Source organism: Triticum dicoccoides, chromosome 3B (assembly GCF_002162155.2).
Source record: "Triticum dicoccoides isolate Atlit2015 ecotype Zavitan chromosome 3B, WEW_v2.0, whole genome shotgun sequence".
NCBI classification, from domain to species: domain Eukaryota; kingdom Viridiplantae; phylum Streptophyta; class Magnoliopsida; order Poales; family Poaceae; genus Triticum; species Triticum dicoccoides.
The window spans coordinates 435417951-435436022 of record NC_041385.1 but is presented as its reverse complement, the minus strand read 5'-3'; the positions used below and the strand labels follow the sequence as shown (position 1 = coordinate 435436022).

Genomic DNA, 18072 nt, shown 5'->3' with positions numbered 1-18072 from the left:
GGGGCGCCACACCCATCGGCCTACGAGGTGCAGCTGCCCACGCTACCTCAAGGGTCTGCGCCCCCTGTGCTGCCCGGAGCCCCGGCTGGCTCGGACCATGGCCCCGCCCCTGCAGGCGCATACTCGGCGTCACCATACGCGGGTGCGCACCTGGCGCTCCCCCCCCCCAACCCGGAGATGGATCCGATGATGGGCTGCTACGCGCCACCGGCACAGCCTCATGCGGATCACATGACCGCGCCGACGCCGTTTTACTTCTCACACCTCCTTCCGGTGAAGCTTACGCCGGATAATTATTTGTCCTGGCGAGCTCAGGTGCTACCCCTTCTTCGCAGCCGCTACCTGGAGGGGTATGTCGATGGCTCCATCTCGTGCCCACCGCCGTATCATCCGGCGTACCACGTGTGGGTGGCTCAGGATCAGGCGATTCTCTCCGCTATCCAGTCATCGCTCACTCCGAGCATGTCGTCGCTGGTCATCTTCGCCGCGACGTCCCGAGATGCTTGGTCGGCACTTCACAGCAGCTTCACCTTGCAGTCTACGGCGTGTGCTCATGCCATACGCACCGAGTTGGGGGAGACTAAACTTGGTGGTCTCTCTATCACCGAGTACTTTAGCAAGATGTCGGGTCTTGCGGACACATTGGCCTCAATCGGTCAGCCCCTTGGAGATGAGGAGTTCAGCACCCACGTGCTCAATGGTCTTGATGATGATTATGACAATCTCGTCGAGAATATTCATGGTCGTGAGGCGCCACTTCCGCCACGAGAGCTATATGCACATCTTCTGGGCCGTGAGCAGCGCATCAAAGCGCGTCGTGGCTCCCCGAGCTTCATATCTGCCAACGCCGCATCCCGTGGTAAGCTGCAGAAGCCGTCACCATCCCCGGGCGGGAAACCGGCGGCCTCGTCCTCGTCCTTGCAGGCCCGCGCTACCCCGCCCTCCATCACTGGCGGCACTCGTCCGGTGGCTTGCTGCCCTAGCTGTGGTGCTCAGCAGGCTTGCCAGCTGTGTGGCCTTGAGCGTCACATCGCCTCCCGGTGCCACCGGCGCTACAAGCAAGACTTCCTCGGCCTAGGAAATAATGGCAAGGGGAATGAAAAACAGGCTGCTGCGGTGACAAGTCATGATCATGGGTGCACCCCGTCCTACTCCATCGATCCTACGTGGTATATGGACACGGGGGCCACGAACCACCTCACCAACGAGATGGCCAAGCTTTCCACCAAGGAACCATATCGCGGTCATGATCAGGTGCACACAGCCAATGGAGCATGTATGCACATCTCTCATGTTGGTCAGGCCTCACTCCTTACACATAACTTTCACAAACTACATCTTTCCAATGTCCTTCATGTTCCCACTGCTACATGTAGTTTGTTGTCTATTCCTCAACTTACCCGTGATAATAATGTCCTTGCTGAGTTTCACCCTTTTCGTTTCTTTATCAAGGATCGGGACACGAGGGCCGTTCTGCTTAGCGGTCGTCTTCGCCACGGCTTATATGCACTTGACGTGCCGCCTACATCTCCTATGCAATCCTCCCCTTAGGCGTTCAGCGGCGTTCATGTGTCATCTACACATTGGCATGCACGCCTGGGTCACCCTGCTGCTCCTATAGTTCGTCATGTGCTACATCATCATGAACTACCAGTTGTGTCCAATAAAACTGCTGGAACCATTTGTGATGCCTGTCAGCAGGGCAAGAGTCACCAACTTCCGTTTTCAGAGTCTAGTCGTGTTGTGAACCATCCTCTTGAGCTTGTGTTCTCTGATGTATGGGGTCATGCCCAAACATCCGTTAGTGGCCATAATTATTATGTCAGCTTCATTGATGCTTATAGTCGGTTTACTTGGCTATACCTTATTAAGAAAAAATCTGATATGTTCGATGTTTTTATTCAGTTTCAAGCACATGTTGAGCGTCTCCTTAAGCAGAAAATTATTCATGTCCAATCCGACTGGGGTGGTGAGTATCACAACCTCAACACTTTTTTCAACAAGCTTGGGATCTCGCATCGTGTGTCTTGTCCTCATACACATCAACAGAATGGCACCGCCGAACGTAAGCATCGTCATCTTGTAGAAACTGGCCTTACTTTGCTAGCTCATGCCTCCGTTCCGTTTCGGTTTTGGAGTGATGCCTTCTCCACCGCTTGTTTCTTGATAAACAGGCTGCCTTCACGACTTCTGAATATGAAAACTCCCCTTGAACTCTTGCTCAACCAAATCCCAGATTACACTTTCCTCAAAGTGTTTGGGTGTGCATGTTGGCCTCATTTGCGTCCATACAACAAAGGTAAGTTAGAGTTTCGGTCTAAAAAGTGTGTTTTTCTTGGGTACAGTTCCCTTCACAAAGGGTACAAATGCCTACACGTTCCCACCAACCGCGTCTACATTTCTCGTAACGTCGTTTTTGATGAGAATGTCTTCCCTTTTCATGCACTTCCGAATAACTCTGAAACTCCTATGCCACCTGTCCACTCTTCCGTACCTGTGCGTGATCAATTTGTGGATGTTGCAAATGCTCCTGCGTTGCTTCCTAATCATGCTACAGGTATTGGCCGTGGTGCTCGTCTTGAGCTTCTTGATGAACAGGTGCCAGATGATGATGATCCGGAGCAGGACGTGGATCTGCATGGGACATGCATATCGGGTGCGGCCGCCTCGCGGGTGCCGCCCTCGCCCTCACCCGACCCGCAGGCGCCGCCCTCGCCCGCCTCGCGGGAGCCGTCCTCGCCCGCCTCGCAGGAGTCGCTCACGCCTGGCCTGGCTGGGCCGTCTGCCGCAACCCCCAGCCCAGTCGCTGGGCCTTCTCCGCCGACTAGGCTGACCTCACCCGGCCCAACGCCGGGGCTGGCTCGGCCGGCCACACCTGGCCCGATGTCGCTGCTCCTTCTGGAGCCAGGTGGCCCTGACGACGGCCTGGGTGCTAGCCTGTCGGCTGATGCCTCGCCACCTGTGCCGAGCCCAGTCACGTCGCCACAGCCGGCTGCTGCTGTTCTTCGTCCTCGCACGCGCAGTCAGACAGGGGTTTTTCAGCCGAAACAACGCACTGATGGGACTATCGCGTGGCCTAAGAAACGCACTGATGGGGCCACCGCATGGCTTGCCGCTTGCGTGGCTCATATTGCTGCAGATCCCACTGCTGAGCCTCGCCGTTTTCAAGCTGCACTGGGGATCCCTCATTGGCGGGCTGCGATGGAGCAGGAGTTTCAGGCTCTGCTTCAGAATGACACTTGGCATCTTGTTCCTCCAACGCCTGGTGTTAACATTATTGATTCCAAGTGGGTTTTTAAAGTCAAGAGACATGCCGATGGTTCTATTGAGCGCTACAAAGCACGGCTTGTTGCTAAGGGTTTCAAGCAGAGGTACGGTCTTGACTATGAACACACCTTCAGTCCAGTTATCAAGCCTACTACCATTCGTCTGCTGTTGTCTCTAGCTGTTACCCGAGGATGGTCTCTTCGTCAGCTTGATGTGCAGAATGCTTTCCTGCATGGTGTTCTGGAGGAAGAAGTTTATATGCGTCAGCCGCCTGGTTTTGTTGATCCTGGACATCCTCATCATCTTTGTCGTCTTGATAAGGCGCTATATGGACTTAAACAGGCTCCCCGTGCGTGGCATGCACGCCTTGGCTCTGTTCTTCGGGCTCTTGGGTTTCTTCCCTCCACGGCTGACACATCCTTGTTCCTTCTTCAGCGTCCTGAGGTTACAATGTATCTCCTGGTTTATGTTGATGACATCATCCTCATCAGTTCCTCTGCTGCTGCTGCGGATCGTCTTGTGGCTGCTTTGAGTGGTGATTTTGCTGTCAAGGACTTAGGTGCTCTGCACTTTTTCCTTGGTCTGGAGGTCTCACGCTCTTCTGCTGGGTTGACACTTACTCAGAAGAAGTATTCTCTGGATCTATTGCGTCGTGCTGGCATGCTGAAGTGTAAACATGTGACCACTCCGATGTCTGCTACTGATCGGTTGTCTGCCCTGGATGGAGACCTTCTTTCACCGGATGATGCTATTGAGTATCGTAGTCTTGTTGGTGGTCTGCAGTATCTTACTATCACCAGACCAAATGTCTCTTATGCAGTCAACCGTGTCTGTCAGTATCTTCATGCGCCCAGGACGTCTCATTGGTCAGCTGTGAAACGCATTCTGCGTTATATCTGTTTCACAGCCTCTTATGGTTTACTCCTCCAGCCTGCACCATCTTATGAGATCTCAGCCTTTTCCGATGCAGATTGGGCCGGGTGTCCTGATGACAGGCGATCCACGGGGGGATATGCAGTGTTCCTTGGGCCTAATTTGATCGCCTGGAATGCTCGTAAGCAGGCTACAGTTTCTCGCAGCAGTACTGAAGCTGAGTACAAAGCAGTTGCTGATGCAACTGCTGAGATCATATGGGTTCAGTCCTTGTTGAGAGAATTGAGAGTTCCTCCTGCTCGTTCTCCAGTGCTTTGGTGTGACAACATTGGCGCTACCTATCTCTCATCTAATCCGGTGTTTCATGCTCGGACGAAACACATTGAGGTGGACTATCATTTTGTTCGAGAACGTGTTGCACAGAAGCTTCTCAGTATCAAGTTCATCTCATCAAAGGATCAACTTGCTAACATCTTCACGAAGCCTCTTCCACAACCACAGTTTGTAGGCTGTAGGCGCAATCTTAACTTACTTTGTACTTCAGGCTATAGTTAAGATTGAGGGAGGGTGTTAGACTGTATACATATACGTGGACCCCTTGTACACATATGTAATTATATTGTACCCTTTGGTACTCCTATATAATGAGATAGCCACACCCCGTTTAGGGTGTCGAGCAGTTTCCCAAACTCTACGTTTTACAGGCCACCATTCCGATAGGGACTAAGACACAACCGAGCGCCATGTGTAGTTGCACCTTGTGGTTAGAGAAGATCGTTTTACGCTAGGACCGCAACCTTTAACTAGTTCGCATAAGCTTGTGGAAGAGGATTTGGCAAGGCTCCACATTGTCTGATCTTTCATTCCAAGCCTAGGCATTTTTGTTGCTGAAGTTAAATTGATGATAGTTAGGCTTGTTGCTGAAGTTTTTAACTTATACGCAAAGCAAAAGGGGCACGCATTTGATCATTGTCTAGTTGGTGTCATTAACAGTTGCAAAGAAAGAGGAGTGAGAAAGAATGTGCATTGTGATGAAATTATCACGACGTGCTATGTCCATTTTGCATGCACAAAGTCCTTGTGAGAAGAACTGGTTCCCCATAGATCCACCAATTTCTAAGCTATAGTTGATCCGAAAAAGCTACTTAGAGCTGGTCTTTGAACAAACTGGCATGATCACATCATGTCAACTTTTCCTTCTCCAGAAACGGAAGCAGAATTGTCAGTAACAGTCGTATAGCTTAGCCATTTTACCCATTTGTTGTTTGTTGTTGTTGATAAACCATTTACAATCGCTTACCCTTGCGGCGGGGTTCTTTGAGTTGTAAACTTTATGATCTGGGAATCCAATAGTTAAACAGCCAGGCCTGAAGCCTTTCTGCCCAAAGAACGAGAAGAAAGGTGTTTTCAAGAAAGAAAAAAAGCCAAAAAGATCACCCACGAATAACACATTCTCATACCCACCATTACCTGCTAGTTCCATTGATTTGCAACTAATTTGTTACAAGTAAAAGTTCTGTAACAACAAAATTAAGAGAAAAAAAAAAGCTTGATGCATTGCAAGAACTACAAAACATATGACCAGTAAGAATTATTACAAGGTGAATGCATACACAGGAGATCCATGGAACGCCGGCACGTCTCTGTCCTTCCGTCGCGACACGTAACGGAGACGGTGGCCGCGCAATTGCTGCAGATCGATCACCAAAAGGCCCGTAGAATCGCCAACGCCGCAAACGAACATACGGTTAAATGGACGGCGCTGCTCCCATGCCTGGGCGGCGCGCTGGATGGCATGAACCCGGGGTCCTGCGGGTACATGCGCCCTTTGCCCGGCGCCGAGCCCCCGATCTGGATGTACCCCCCTGGCGGCGGCGGGCAGTTGGAGACACCGGGGTAGGACGCCGGAGGTGGAGGGCTGTAGTAGTAGTACGGCGGCGGCGGCGGCAGCACGGGCACCGTGCCCGTGCCGCACTCAGCGCACTTGACATCTCCGTCAAGAGCCCCGGCCCTGGCCGCCGCGACGGCGAGGACCGCCAGCACGAGGAGCGGCGCCATTGCTCTTCCCATGGCCGGCCGCCGCATCCTATACACGGTGAGCGTTCGGGCGTTGGCTACGAGCCTATACGAGAGAAAGTTGTGTGGCTCGGTAAGAACCGCTATGGTGGTTATGGTGTGGCCGTGCTGGCCCTCCTCCCGGCCAGCCTTCTTATGATGCTGTCACGATCCACAAAGTAGGAGTAGAATGGAGGAGGAATATTAGTTGGGATTCGTTAGAACGGGGGCAGTAGGTTTAGAAGCAGAGGAAGGCGTAACTGTACTGCTGCATCAAGGAGGCAGGTAGCATCGGTACCTCCTGAGCTGGCTGCTAACCTCCGGTATGGCTCGAAAGCGACGACCATGTGCCGGCCGCTAAATCCGTGGGTCCGCGGATCAGGTCGGCCACATGCATGAGCGTGCATTATGGGAGCGAGTTCGGCGCGGCGGTGCGCGATGGATGCGTTCGCTGGAGGAGTGCCACCGACGCGCGCGGTGGTCGTCAACATGTGCATGTGCGGCTGCGAGGACGACGACGCGTCAAGCAACAAGCTAGCTGCTCGCGTCGTGCGAGTGTGGAGAACGTGGACTCCTCGTTGGAGCCCAACTACGGGGAGCTTTGCTTAAAGTTGGCTTCGCCCCCGTACCAAGTTTGATAAAGCGGGAAGAAGCTTCCGATCTGTCCTTGTGTGTGCGGCTGCCATGTGACTGGTCTTGATGTCATCCATTGATCCTGGCCTGCTTGCTTGGCACGGATTTTTAATGCACTCTACACATGCTTACTACTCATCGGGTGCTCTAGAATATTCATCCCGGAGCAAGCTTAATACTAGTTGGGTTGGAAAAGGGAGGGGTCTGTCAAATGTGTTCTCCGGCGAAGCTCTGCTCCCACAAGGTGGTAGGAGAGCTTTTGGCCGTTGGCCTCCTGTGATACTAGCGACCACGAACTGGCTCCGGCGGGCAGCCTCGAATCGGGTCCATCATCCCAAACCTTGTGCGACTTCATCTCTCGCGCGTAGGAGCTTGGCGGCTCCTTCCGTGCTGGCCGCCTGCGTGCCTTGCTCCAGGTGAGTGTCACACTGATGAAGATGGCACACAGGACCAGTGACGAGAAGGGGAAAACCTGAGCATGTGGCGCTGTATATGAAGAAGGGCCGCAATAGCTGGCAAACATTCTCTGGAGCATAGCATTTACCAACAATTTTCATGGCAATTTTAGTTTTTTTTTTCTAGAAAACGAGGAAGACCCCGGCCTTTGCATCTGGGCGATGCATACAGTCATTTTATTAATTATTAACACAAGACTTTACAAAGTCACACAACAATAAGGCTAAAGTCACCGTCTAAGCAATATTTGTCGCTACTCCTATCCAGATGATGAAGGGGCGCCGATAGTCTGAGCCTAATACCGAACAGACCTCGCAGCCAAACCTAACATCTAAGACCTGAGGTCCCAACCAGGACGCTTGCCGGGTATGGGCACCCACCAGTCCGGCGTGCTCCTCAACCAGGACGCCTGCCGGGTATGAGGTCGCCGCAGCCATCTATCACCAATCCATCTTCAGAGTTGTATTGTTGCATATACCTTGCCCGGTCTAGCTGACGCCGACGCCAGACAGACCTCGCAGCCAAACCTAACATCTAAGACCTGAGGTCCCAACCAGGACGCTTGTCGGGTATGGGCACCCACCAGTCCGGCGTGCTCCTCAACCAGGACGCCTGCCGGGTATGAGGTCGTCGCAGCCATCTATCACCAATCCATCTTCAGAGTTGTATTGATGCATATACATTGCCCGGTCTAGCTGACGCCGACGCCAGACAGCGTCGACCTCCTGCGCGAGTCCATCATCGCACATCAGACGCCTAATCTTCAGGGCGGCATGCCATCGAGATCCGACACCATTAATGTGTATGATGAAGCACCGCTTCTCCTCTTATCACCTCCAACCATCACTTGCTCTAAAACGATGCCCCCATGAGGAAAAGCGATACTAAAAACGCTTGTCTCGGTCTCCGGCTCTTTTCTTTTTTTTGTCTGGGCTTGTTGAGTTGTGACTCAGCAGAACCTCTGTACTTATTTGTGAGACTTGAGTGTGTGTATGGACTAGTCCTTGTGCAGAACCTCTGTACTTATTTGTGAGACTTGAGTGTGTGTATGGACTAGTCCTTGTATGTGCGCTCTCTGGCGGTTTGCTTTATTTATAAAGCGGGGCGAAAGCCTTTTTCGATAAAAACGCCATCATCATCCAATCCGGGAGTCCCAGATTCAGGGTTTCCCCCGGAGCATCCCGAGCCTGATGACGGCAACTGCAACGACGATGCCTCGACAAGGAAACGACATCAAAGACGCCGCCATCGTCCGCCATGACCGTAGCCGGCGCGATTTTCATCGGCAGTTGCGCCAGCGGGCATATGCCGCCGGCCTCGCTGGTCCCTTCAACCGTAGCAAATTCCAAAACGATGCCCTGAAGAGGGCCTATGACGCAAAAGCACCGCCATCGCTCGATCCCATGGAAATCTAGGGTTTTCCCCGGAGTTGCCCGAATTGTCAAGGACCATTCAAGGATGGAATCCCGCAGATCCGTCCAGCTGCCGACGTGTCGCACTCGCCATCGCGTCGACCGTGACCCGGAGACCAAGCTCACGCCTAGGCCCAGATCCGGCCACCCGCCGCCGATCTGGTCATGCCGCCGCCGTCCCTGGCGACCGTTATGGGGTATGGGATCGCCGAAGCACTGCCAGCCCCCGTCGTGACGTCCAGCCGCACGCCACGCTCTGGCCCAGGGGCGCCGGCCCGCGCCAGCTCCTCTCGAGCAGGAGGGCACCTAGTCCCCGCCGCCGCCGGCGACGGCAAGGCTTTGCCTGGCCACGCCCTCAGGCGACGTCGAGGGAGGAGGAGGACGAGAGGGGGAGTCAAGGGCGACGGGATCTGGGGCCTCCCAGCCGCCGCACGGGGGCGACTCGGGAGGACGAGGAAAAGTCGTGGGGGGCTCCCAGCTGCTAACAGAAGTGAGTACCCTGGCAATTTTAGTTTTAGGGGGGTTGGCAATTTCTTCAGACTAGTAGGATAATTTCTTCCTAGAGAAGGCAATTCTGTTTTTCCAAAGCTATCGAAATCGGCAAAGCTTTAGCCTAGCACTTTATAAAAAGATCAAACATTAAACACCCCTACCACGACTCACCCTGCCTACTGGGAGGAACTGACCCTTACCGAACACCCCTACACAACTCTCCTACCATTACACCGCTAAACTCGTGACTGTTTCCAGTTGGTCCTACCCCCTCCAACAGATAGATATTACTCCAGATAGCTCTCAAAAAAAACATACAATATACTCATTAGTATCTTCCCAACTCAAAATTTCCAACTTTTTAGGTGGGAACTGAAAAAACTATTTGCCATCTCAAAACCACCCATTCTTACTGCAATAAGCAAAGTAAATACTCTCTCCTTCCCATAATATAAGAACTAGTGTGAAAAACCTTCTTATATTATGTTATGGGACCAAGGGAGTAGATGTTCCCAGAAAACAGGAAGTTTATCAAGTTTTTTTCAAAATACGAGCGATCAAGTTTTAGATCCATAATATTACAGGCTACAACACTGAGCACAAAAAGATCTAAACTTATTCTGCGCTGGTCATATTGTAAGCAATGTCTGCAGAGGAGGTGTCCATGTCATTCAAGCCAAGCTCCTCATTCTGCTCCCAACTCCTCTCATAGTCCTCAACTGCCATTCATAGTGATAAATACATTGAGTAAATCATAATTGCAGGTAATTAACAAAACTTCCACAGATCATTCAGACTTGAAATGCCAATGCATGAATGTCCCTTCACTGGTTTGAATAATACATGATGCTGCGTACAATTCATTGATTAGTCTAACTTACTGAGTAGCTGGCTGTCATCTTCTATCAAATCTGTGGCTGGGGCGACAAACAAAGCCGCTAACGCATCATCGATAATTAAGGTCCAGGGCTCTTGTAAACTCAGGAGCTGAAATTATACACTGTAAATGTTACTGAAATAGGGATATCACATATTAATTCACAATTGATTAGCGCAATCATGACCTTCCACTGAAAATAGTCAGCGATTTTCTAACCAGGCCTCCAATCAAGTTTAGCATGAAACAAGGTTAGGAAAAACCAAAATAAGCAGGAAGGACTCAATACATTCTGAACAGGGATGCTATCACAAAAATAAAATTGCCTCATGTTATAAGGAAAGAAACTCAAGACACTCAAGAACCGAGATGCTATAGAAAGAAAAGCACAGCCATAATCTTCTCCAGATTGGAGGTGAAGCAGCCCCTGCTGGAATAGATAGAACATTCCAGCGAAAAGAAACTGGTACCTTTGATAATCTTTGCTGGAAATCATCCCATTTCTTTTTCTTCCATTCATTTGTGCTATCACCCAATTGGAATCCATGAACCCGCTCCAGAGCTGCAGCCCCAAAATATTACTTATCATTTGAGTTTGAGAAGAATAACGATTGCATCTATTCAGGTGTATTTCATATAAGTTGCATAAGCTATGTTGAATAAAGAAGTTTCCACAAACTTTGCTTAAAAAAGGACGTCCTGTAAAGAGCAGTTAGATGCTTAACAGCTGGAACTGAGATAAATGAGAACCACAGGTTTCAATGATGATACTGGGGAACTGTTGACAAAACCGTGAGAGGGTATAGACGTATTATGAGAGAAACATCGACTATACAGAGTGGCTTCAAGACACTTCCGTCTCGTAACATTAAGAAATCCACTGTAGGTACAAAAGTTGCTGTTGGCCAGCACATTTTGTGACTTGAACTTATCGTACAGTCCATTGTGTCCCCATGAACTGAAGAAGAATGTGTGGTGTTGCGAACTTACCCTCACATATTTTCACAATTAAACCTTCAACTGTCGTGACAATACCACCCAATGTACCCATTGACAGCTCCAACTCAAGTTCAGGTACTTTCACAGCGGCAGAATCTGACTGACGAGATCGAAGGGTAACTCAGAATCAAGTAATTTACACATCAGATGTTGATCCGAATACACCAAACTGTAACACAAGCTTGAAGATTCTTTAAAATATCAAAATCAGCCTTGTTAGTATGACAGAAAATTCAGCTAAGAGGCGCATCAAGCTTCTTAACTATAGAAGAACCAACTTAAACTTTCTACCCCCTGAACCAGAAAGCAGTTCAAGGATCGCCAATACAAGAAAAGAACAAGATGGATAATCTTATGCACAGGTATTATACAGCTTAACAACCTGCATCGCTGCATGCGACAGATAAACTAATACTACAACAAAAGAGTAATTTTCTGACCTTTATGACATCGCGAGAAAGATCTTTTACATTTTGCACATGTAACATAATTTTCTTTCCTTTAGCCGGAATTTCACCGCCAGGCTTCAACTGATTGAGCAAAAAGAAAAGCCTTAGTTTGAGTTCAGACATGTTACTAAGAACCAATGACAGACAGTTTCTATATGGACAAAAACAGACATGACAATGAAACTGACCTCTGAGTTGCGATAACCACACAGGTCACATGAAGCTGCCATAACAATTACCTCACGGAAATACGGGATTTCTACCAAAGGTCAAGGATCACACGATACATCAAATACAGATTATCTGCAGCGTTACCTCCTCCAGATAGTGAGATTGGTCACACAACACTACATACAATCTATTTCGGATTAAAACTCCGCCTATGTTGTCTCAACATAGCCGGTCCCAAGCCCGGGTAAAGGAGGAGGGTTGTGATAGGCTTGGCGAGCCAACGTAAAAACTCAGCCACTCTTATGGAGATGAAACCCAAAAGATTTTCGTTGGGGCGTAACCCTCTCAGCGACGCGCCACATCGGAACCCGGGTGTGGTGGAAAATGGGCAAGGGCCGGGCCGTCACCCCCCAAGTGGCGCGCCGTATCTTGATCCGGATACGGTGGCAAGTGAGCGAGGATCGGGTCGTCGCATCCTTAGTGGCGCGCTACATCGGCGCCCGGATGTAGTGGAAAATGAGCAAGGGTCTTCGCATTTGACTCGACGAGTGCGAAGGGTAAGGAAGCTAGCCGAGCCTAGGAGGATTCGCTTAGGTAGCTGGAACGTAGGGTCTCTGACAGGGAAGCTTCGGGAGCTAGTTGATGCAGCAGTGAGGAGAGGTGTTGATATCCTTTGCGTCCAAGAAACCAAATGGAGAGGACAGAAGGCGAAGGAGGTGGAGGATACCGGCTTCAAGCTGTGATACACGGGGACGGCTGCAAACAGACATGGCGTAGGTATCTTGATCAACAAGAGCCTCAAGTATGGAGTGGTAGACGTCAGGAGACGTGGGGACCGGATTATCCTGGTCAAGCTGGTAGTTGAGGACTTGGTTCTCAATGTTATCAGCGCGTATGCCCCGCAAATAGGCCACAATGAGAACACCAAGAGGGAGTTCTGGGAAGGCTTGGAAGACATGGTTAGGAGTGTACCGATTGGTGAGAAGCTCTTCATAGGAGGAGACCTCAATGGCCACGTGGGTACATCTAACACAGGTTTTGAAGGGGCGCATGGGGGCTTTGGCTATGGCATCAGGAATCAAGAAGGAGAAGATGTCTTAAGCTTTGCTCTAGCCTACAACATGATTGTAGCTAACACCCTGTTTAGAAAGAGAGGATCACATCTGGTGACTTTTAGTAGTGGCCAACACTCTAGCCAGATTGATTTCATCCTCTCGAGAAGAGAAGATAGGCGTGCGTGCCTAGACTCTAAGGTGATACCTGGGGAGAGTGTTGTACCCCAGCATAAGCTGGTGGTTGCTGACTTCCGCTTTCGGATTCATGTCCAGCGGGATAAGCGTGCCAAGGTCGCTAGAACGAAGTGGTGGAAGCTCAAGGGGGAGGTAGCTCAGGTGTTCAAGGAGAGGGTAATTAAGGAGGGCCCTTGGGAGGAAGGAGGGGATGCGGACAATGTGTGGATGAAGATGGCGACTTGCATTCGTAAGGTGGCCTCGGAGGAGTTTGGAGTGTCCAGGGGAAGGAGAAGCGAAGATAAGGATACCTGGTGGTGGAATGATGATGTCCAGAAGGCGATTAAAGAGAAGAAAGATTGCTTCAGACGCCTATACCTAGATAGGAGTGCAGACAACATAGAGAAGTACAAGATGGCGAAGAAGGCTGCAAAGCGAGCTGTTGGTGAAGCAAGGGGTCGGGCATATGAGGACCTCTACCAATGGTTAGGCACGAAGGAAGGTGAAAGGGACATCTATAAGATGGCTAAGATCCGGGAGAGGAAGACGAGGGATATTGGCCAAGTCAAATGCATCATGGACGGAGCAGGCCAACTCTTGGTGAAGGACGAAGAGATTAAGCATAGATGGCGGGAGTACTTCGACAAGTTGTTCAATGGGGAGAATGAGAGTTCTACCATTGAACTGGATGACTCCTTTGATGAGACCAGCATGCGTTTTGTGCGGCGCATTCAGGAGTCTGAGGTGAAGGAGGCTTTAAAAAGGATGAAAGGAGGCAAGGCGATGGGCCCTGATTGTATCCCCATTGAGGTGTGGAAAGGTCTCGGGACATAGCGATAGTATGGCTAACCAAGCTTTTCAACCTCATTTTTCGGGCAAACAAGATGCCAGAAGAATGGAGACGGAGTATATTAGTACCAATCTTCAAGAACAAGGGGGATGTTCAGAGTTGTACTAATTACCGTGGAATTAAGCTGATGAGCCATACAATGAAGCTATGGGAGAGAGTCATTGAGCACCGCTTAAGAAGAATGACAAGCGTGACCAAAAATCAGTTTGGTTTCATGCCTGGGAGGTCGACCATGGAAGCCATTTTCTTGGTACGACAACTTATGAAGAGATATAGGGAGCAAAAGAAGGACTTGCATATGGTGTTCATTGACTTGGAGAAGGCCTATGATAAGATACCGCGGAATGTCATGTGGTGGGCCTTGGAGAAACACAAAGTCCCAGCAAAGTACATTACCCTCATCAAGGACATGTACAGTAATGTTGTGACAAGTGTTCGAACAAGTGATGTCGACACCGATGACTTCCCGATTAAGATAGGACTGCATCAGGGGTCAGCTTTGAGCCCTTATCTTTTTGCATTGGTGATGGATGAGGTCACAAGGGGTATACAAGGAGATATCCCATGGTGTATGCTCTTTGCGGATGATGTGGTGCTAGTTGACGATAGTCGGACGGGGGTAAATAGGAAGTTAGAGTTATGGAGACAAACCTTGGAATCGAAAGGGTTTAGGCTTAGTAGAACTAAAACCGAGTACATGATGTGCGGTTTCAGTACTACTAGGTGTGAGGAGGAGGAGGTTAGCCTTGATGGCCAGGTGGTACCTCGGAAGGACACCTTTCGGTATTTAGGGTCAATGTTGCAGGAGGATGGGGGTATTGATGAAGATGTGAACCATCGAATCAAAGCCGGATGGATGAAGTGGCGCCAAGCTTCTGGCATTCTCTGTGACAAGAGAGTGCCACAAAAGCTAAAAGGCAAGTTCTACAGGATGGCGGTTCGACCCGCAATGTTGTATGGCGCGGAGTGTTGGCCGACTAAAAGGCGACATGTTCAACAGTTAGGTGTGGCGGAGATGCGTATGTTGAGATGGATGTGTGGCCACACGAGGAAGGATCGAGTCCGGAATGATGATATACGAGATAGAGTTGGGGTAGCACCAATTGAGGAGAAGCTTGTCCAACATCGTTTGAGATGGTTTGTGCATATTCAGCGCAGGCCTCCAGAAGCTCCAGTGCATAGCGGACGGCTAAAGCGTGCGGAGAATGGGAGGAGTCCGTTAAGAGAGACCTGAAGGATTGGAGTATCGACAAAGAGCTAGCTATGGACAGGGGTGCGTGGAAGCTTGCTATCCATGTGCCAGAGCCATGTTGGTTGCGAGATCTTATGGGTTTCACCTCTAGCCTACCCCAACTTGTTTGGGACTAAAGGCTTTGTTGTTGTTGTTGTTGATCCAGCAAATAAACAAGTGTAACATAAACACCACATATAATCAATAAAATTCACAAAAAAAAAAATCCATGTTCCGTGAAGAGGATACTTGTAGCAAAGAAACGAGTCACACATGCAGCTCCACAGGCTCCACATGTTGATGGCAAAGTATCAACCTGTCCAACTGAATTTTGTAAGGCACAAATTAACTATTCCCACCATTCTGAAATACTTGTCGTGGTTTTAGTTCATAACTAAAACCACGACAAATGTTTTGGAACGGCGGGAGTAAATTCTTGATAACGGCATTGCCAAGCAACTGAACAGACATACCTCTTCTGGAGCTGTATACCTACACAGCGCTGCAGCAATTTCATCAGGGTTTCCCTGAGCAATAGCACGACGACCTGCGACAGCTCCAACTGATCCATGGGGCACCTTTGGTAACTCGACAGAATTTGCCTCAACTGTTGAAGCATTCTGCGAAGGATCTCCAGATTCTCCGGTTGGTGGATCAACAAGAAAACCAAGTGCTGCTTGTTGTTCAGATGTCCTTTCATAGAAACTGACAGATAACGAAGGATCTGATGAAGGAACATGCCTGTGAATTTATGCGGATTAATCAATATATGTCCAGTTATAAGTACTTCAAGCATGAACAGAGCTAACAGACACATATATAAACTATTCTCTGCAACATAAGTCGTCACTCAATTGACTACAGGTTGCAAAAATGGTGAAAGTAGAACCATGTTCTCTCAGTTCCATGATTAGAACTACATTATATAATTATAAATAACAAAAAGAGTGCAAAAACCGTACAAAGTAGAACCAAGTCTTTCATTTCCATATCAAAATAAGTCATAAAATCCAAATCTCAAACAATGAAGTCTACAACTAATCTTACGGGTTCTCGATGAAGCTGTTTCCAGCAGGATCATCAAGAACAAAGGTAAACGCAGCTTCTCCTGATCCAAGAGATCTCAATTTTATTAAAAACTGATCAATAGCTTCAGCTTTTTGAGGATCCGCTTTCTGCAGCTCCAAGAAGATGATAAGCATATCACTCAGTGACTCAATTGAAATTAAATAACTATAAGCCTGACTATAAGCATACAGGCCCAAAGGTTCACCTTTCTTTCATCTTGAAGTGCCTGCAACTCCTCCACAGCTCGCATAATAATCCCTTCCACCTAATTTATGATCCAAAATATTTAACAAACTAGCAATAAATAAAAATGAATTCGAAAGGAACCATTTCTTCGGAATTAATATACAAAATTCAGTGAAGCATACTGTTGAAAGTGTTCCACGTTGAGCTTCCGGAGGAATTTCAAAGTCCAGTTCCGGAATCTGTAAGAAGTGTAAAATTATAACAGAATCAATGCATTGTGTGTATTTAGCATAAATGTATTAACAAGTAGATCAATATCAATACCTTGATAGTTGCTGAATCAGATTTGACGACCTGACGGTTCAGTACCTGTGCCAATACCGCTTGTTAATCACACTATGAAGATCAAATGTACAAAAAAGACAGACAGACAGTAATATGCGTATGAATTTAAAACTGAAATAATGTCACAACTAAAAATACAATAACGAAACTACACAGCACAAGGGGAAAATGCAAAAAGAGTTAATTTGTAATTGTAGTAGGAATCACATCAATAATGGAACCACACATAACAAGCAAAAGAAGGGGCAAGATATACACCAATACTAGTGAATCTTAAAGTAACCACAGTTATATAGTAAAAAGTAACATAAACTGCAATACAAATTAACAGGTGCAAAAGAACTAGTTGCAGTCTAAGTAAAGCTGTAACTTTATAAATAGAACAGTTCTGTCATTAGGAGAAGTCGCCATAGAGGAGTTGGAAGTGTACCAGTGTATTTATACAAACTAAAAATAAGTTGGTCCACGATTTATTTCTGATTTTATTACAGCATCACATGGACGGTAAGGACCATATTTCATATAAAAGTGCAAAAAAACTAATCATACTTCATCTGACTTGCAAGATATGTTTGGGTATAACCCAAAGGCTGAATCTTACAAGCTGGTGGCTTGTAATTAATATCCACTCTGAGGATACAGGATAGAATTCTCTTTGGATTTGAATCATGTGTGTCGTGTTAGCAAGGTGAGATTGGACATACGAATAAAGAGACAAGAACAGATCAACCACTCTTCGAAATATTTGGGATATACAACTAAACAGACAGTAACATGATCAGTTGCTCACAAGAGGGTTTAAAGCTCACTTTGGCACCACAATTACATTTCAAATTCACTTCCCCTTTCTGTCTGTGGATACAATATCTACTGGGAACAAATTTGAGGTCATAACAACTACTAACCTCCATTCCAAATATAAGACATTTTTGGCCTACCAAAACGTCTTATAATTTGAAACAGAGGTAATATATCCTACTGGAATTTGTTAAAAGTACCATGATACTAGACTAAATAGGTTCCAAAGTATGGCGTGTAGTGGAACAGATAGCACAGTAACGGTTGAATCGAGTTATAGGCGCCCCTACAAAAACAGACCTCGTTCTGCCCTTGAGGGATCTCCAAGCGGTAGCAACATCCCTTGGGCTGGAGCTGTCCAGCAAACTGGACCTCGTTGTTCCTAATTCACAAGCACACAGAACTTAAGATATTGCACTTGCATGTGCAGAAGTACCCCGTAGATTATAAACGGGCATTGCATTACCTTTCATTACAATGCGGGCACTCGAAAGCCATCAGAACAACCTGCAGATTCACAAACGCAGCAGGTTTACCCCCATTCTCCAATCAGAACAATCCGCTTTCGCAACGAGCACAGAGCGCGAAGAAGCTCACCTCCCGGAAGTTGGGGATCGTAGTCAGCAGCAACCTCGTGGTGCCCTGACCAGAAGGAAAGTAGTACGTGTCAGAACTCGCGAC

General features: G+C 48.4%; 2 protein-coding genes and 1 pseudogene across 2 annotated transcripts in view; 1 reads left to right on the top strand and 2 right to left on the bottom strand.

Moving 5' to 3' along the window:
- Nucleotides 1–660: 660 nt before the first annotated feature.
- Nucleotides 661–799, top strand: LOC119282993 (annotated as a pseudogene).
- A 4798-nt stretch (nucleotides 800–5597) lies between these two features.
- Nucleotides 5598–6428, bottom strand: LOC119276382 (neural Wiskott-Aldrich syndrome protein-like). The gene has a single exon (XM_037557439.1). It carries the CDS (start codon nucleotides 6223–6225, stop codon nucleotides 5842–5844), a length of 384 nt encoding a protein of 127 aa, XP_037413336.1. The 5' UTR covers nucleotides 6226–6428; the 3' UTR covers nucleotides 5598–5841.
- Nucleotides 6429–9647: 3219 nt separating this feature from the next.
- LOC119276381 (zinc finger protein ZPR1-like) overlaps nucleotides 9648–18072 on the bottom strand; it is a 9213-nt gene continuing 788 nt past the window's right edge. Inside the window, exons 2-16 of the mRNA XM_037557438.1 lie at nucleotides 17989–18033; nucleotides 17858–17898; nucleotides 17692–17773; nucleotides 16573–16617; nucleotides 16431–16487; nucleotides 16268–16327; nucleotides 16042–16169; nucleotides 15468–15735; nucleotides 15244–15310; nucleotides 11702–11772; nucleotides 11505–11594; nucleotides 11056–11164; nucleotides 10536–10627; nucleotides 10070–10175; nucleotides 9648–9907 (exon numbers count right to left, since the gene is read on the bottom strand). Of these exons, the coding sequence (XP_037413335.1) occupies nucleotides 9804–9907; nucleotides 10070–10175; nucleotides 10536–10627; nucleotides 11056–11164; nucleotides 11505–11594; nucleotides 11702–11772; nucleotides 15244–15310; nucleotides 15468–15735; nucleotides 16042–16169; nucleotides 16268–16327; nucleotides 16431–16487; nucleotides 16573–16617; nucleotides 17692–17773; nucleotides 17858–17898; nucleotides 17989–18033 (1365 nt within the window). The 3' untranslated portion in view covers nucleotides 9648–9803. The remainder of the gene's footprint in view (nucleotides 9908–10069; nucleotides 10176–10535; nucleotides 10628–11055; nucleotides 11165–11504; nucleotides 11595–11701; nucleotides 11773–15243; nucleotides 15311–15467; nucleotides 15736–16041; nucleotides 16170–16267; nucleotides 16328–16430; nucleotides 16488–16572; nucleotides 16618–17691; nucleotides 17774–17857; nucleotides 17899–17988; nucleotides 18034–18072) is intronic.

Coding starts and splice junctions, on each gene's coding strand:
- LOC119276382 (XM_037557439.1), bottom strand. CDS start 6,225: ATGCGGCGGCCGGCCATGGGAAGAGCAATGGCGCCGCTCCTCGTGCTG.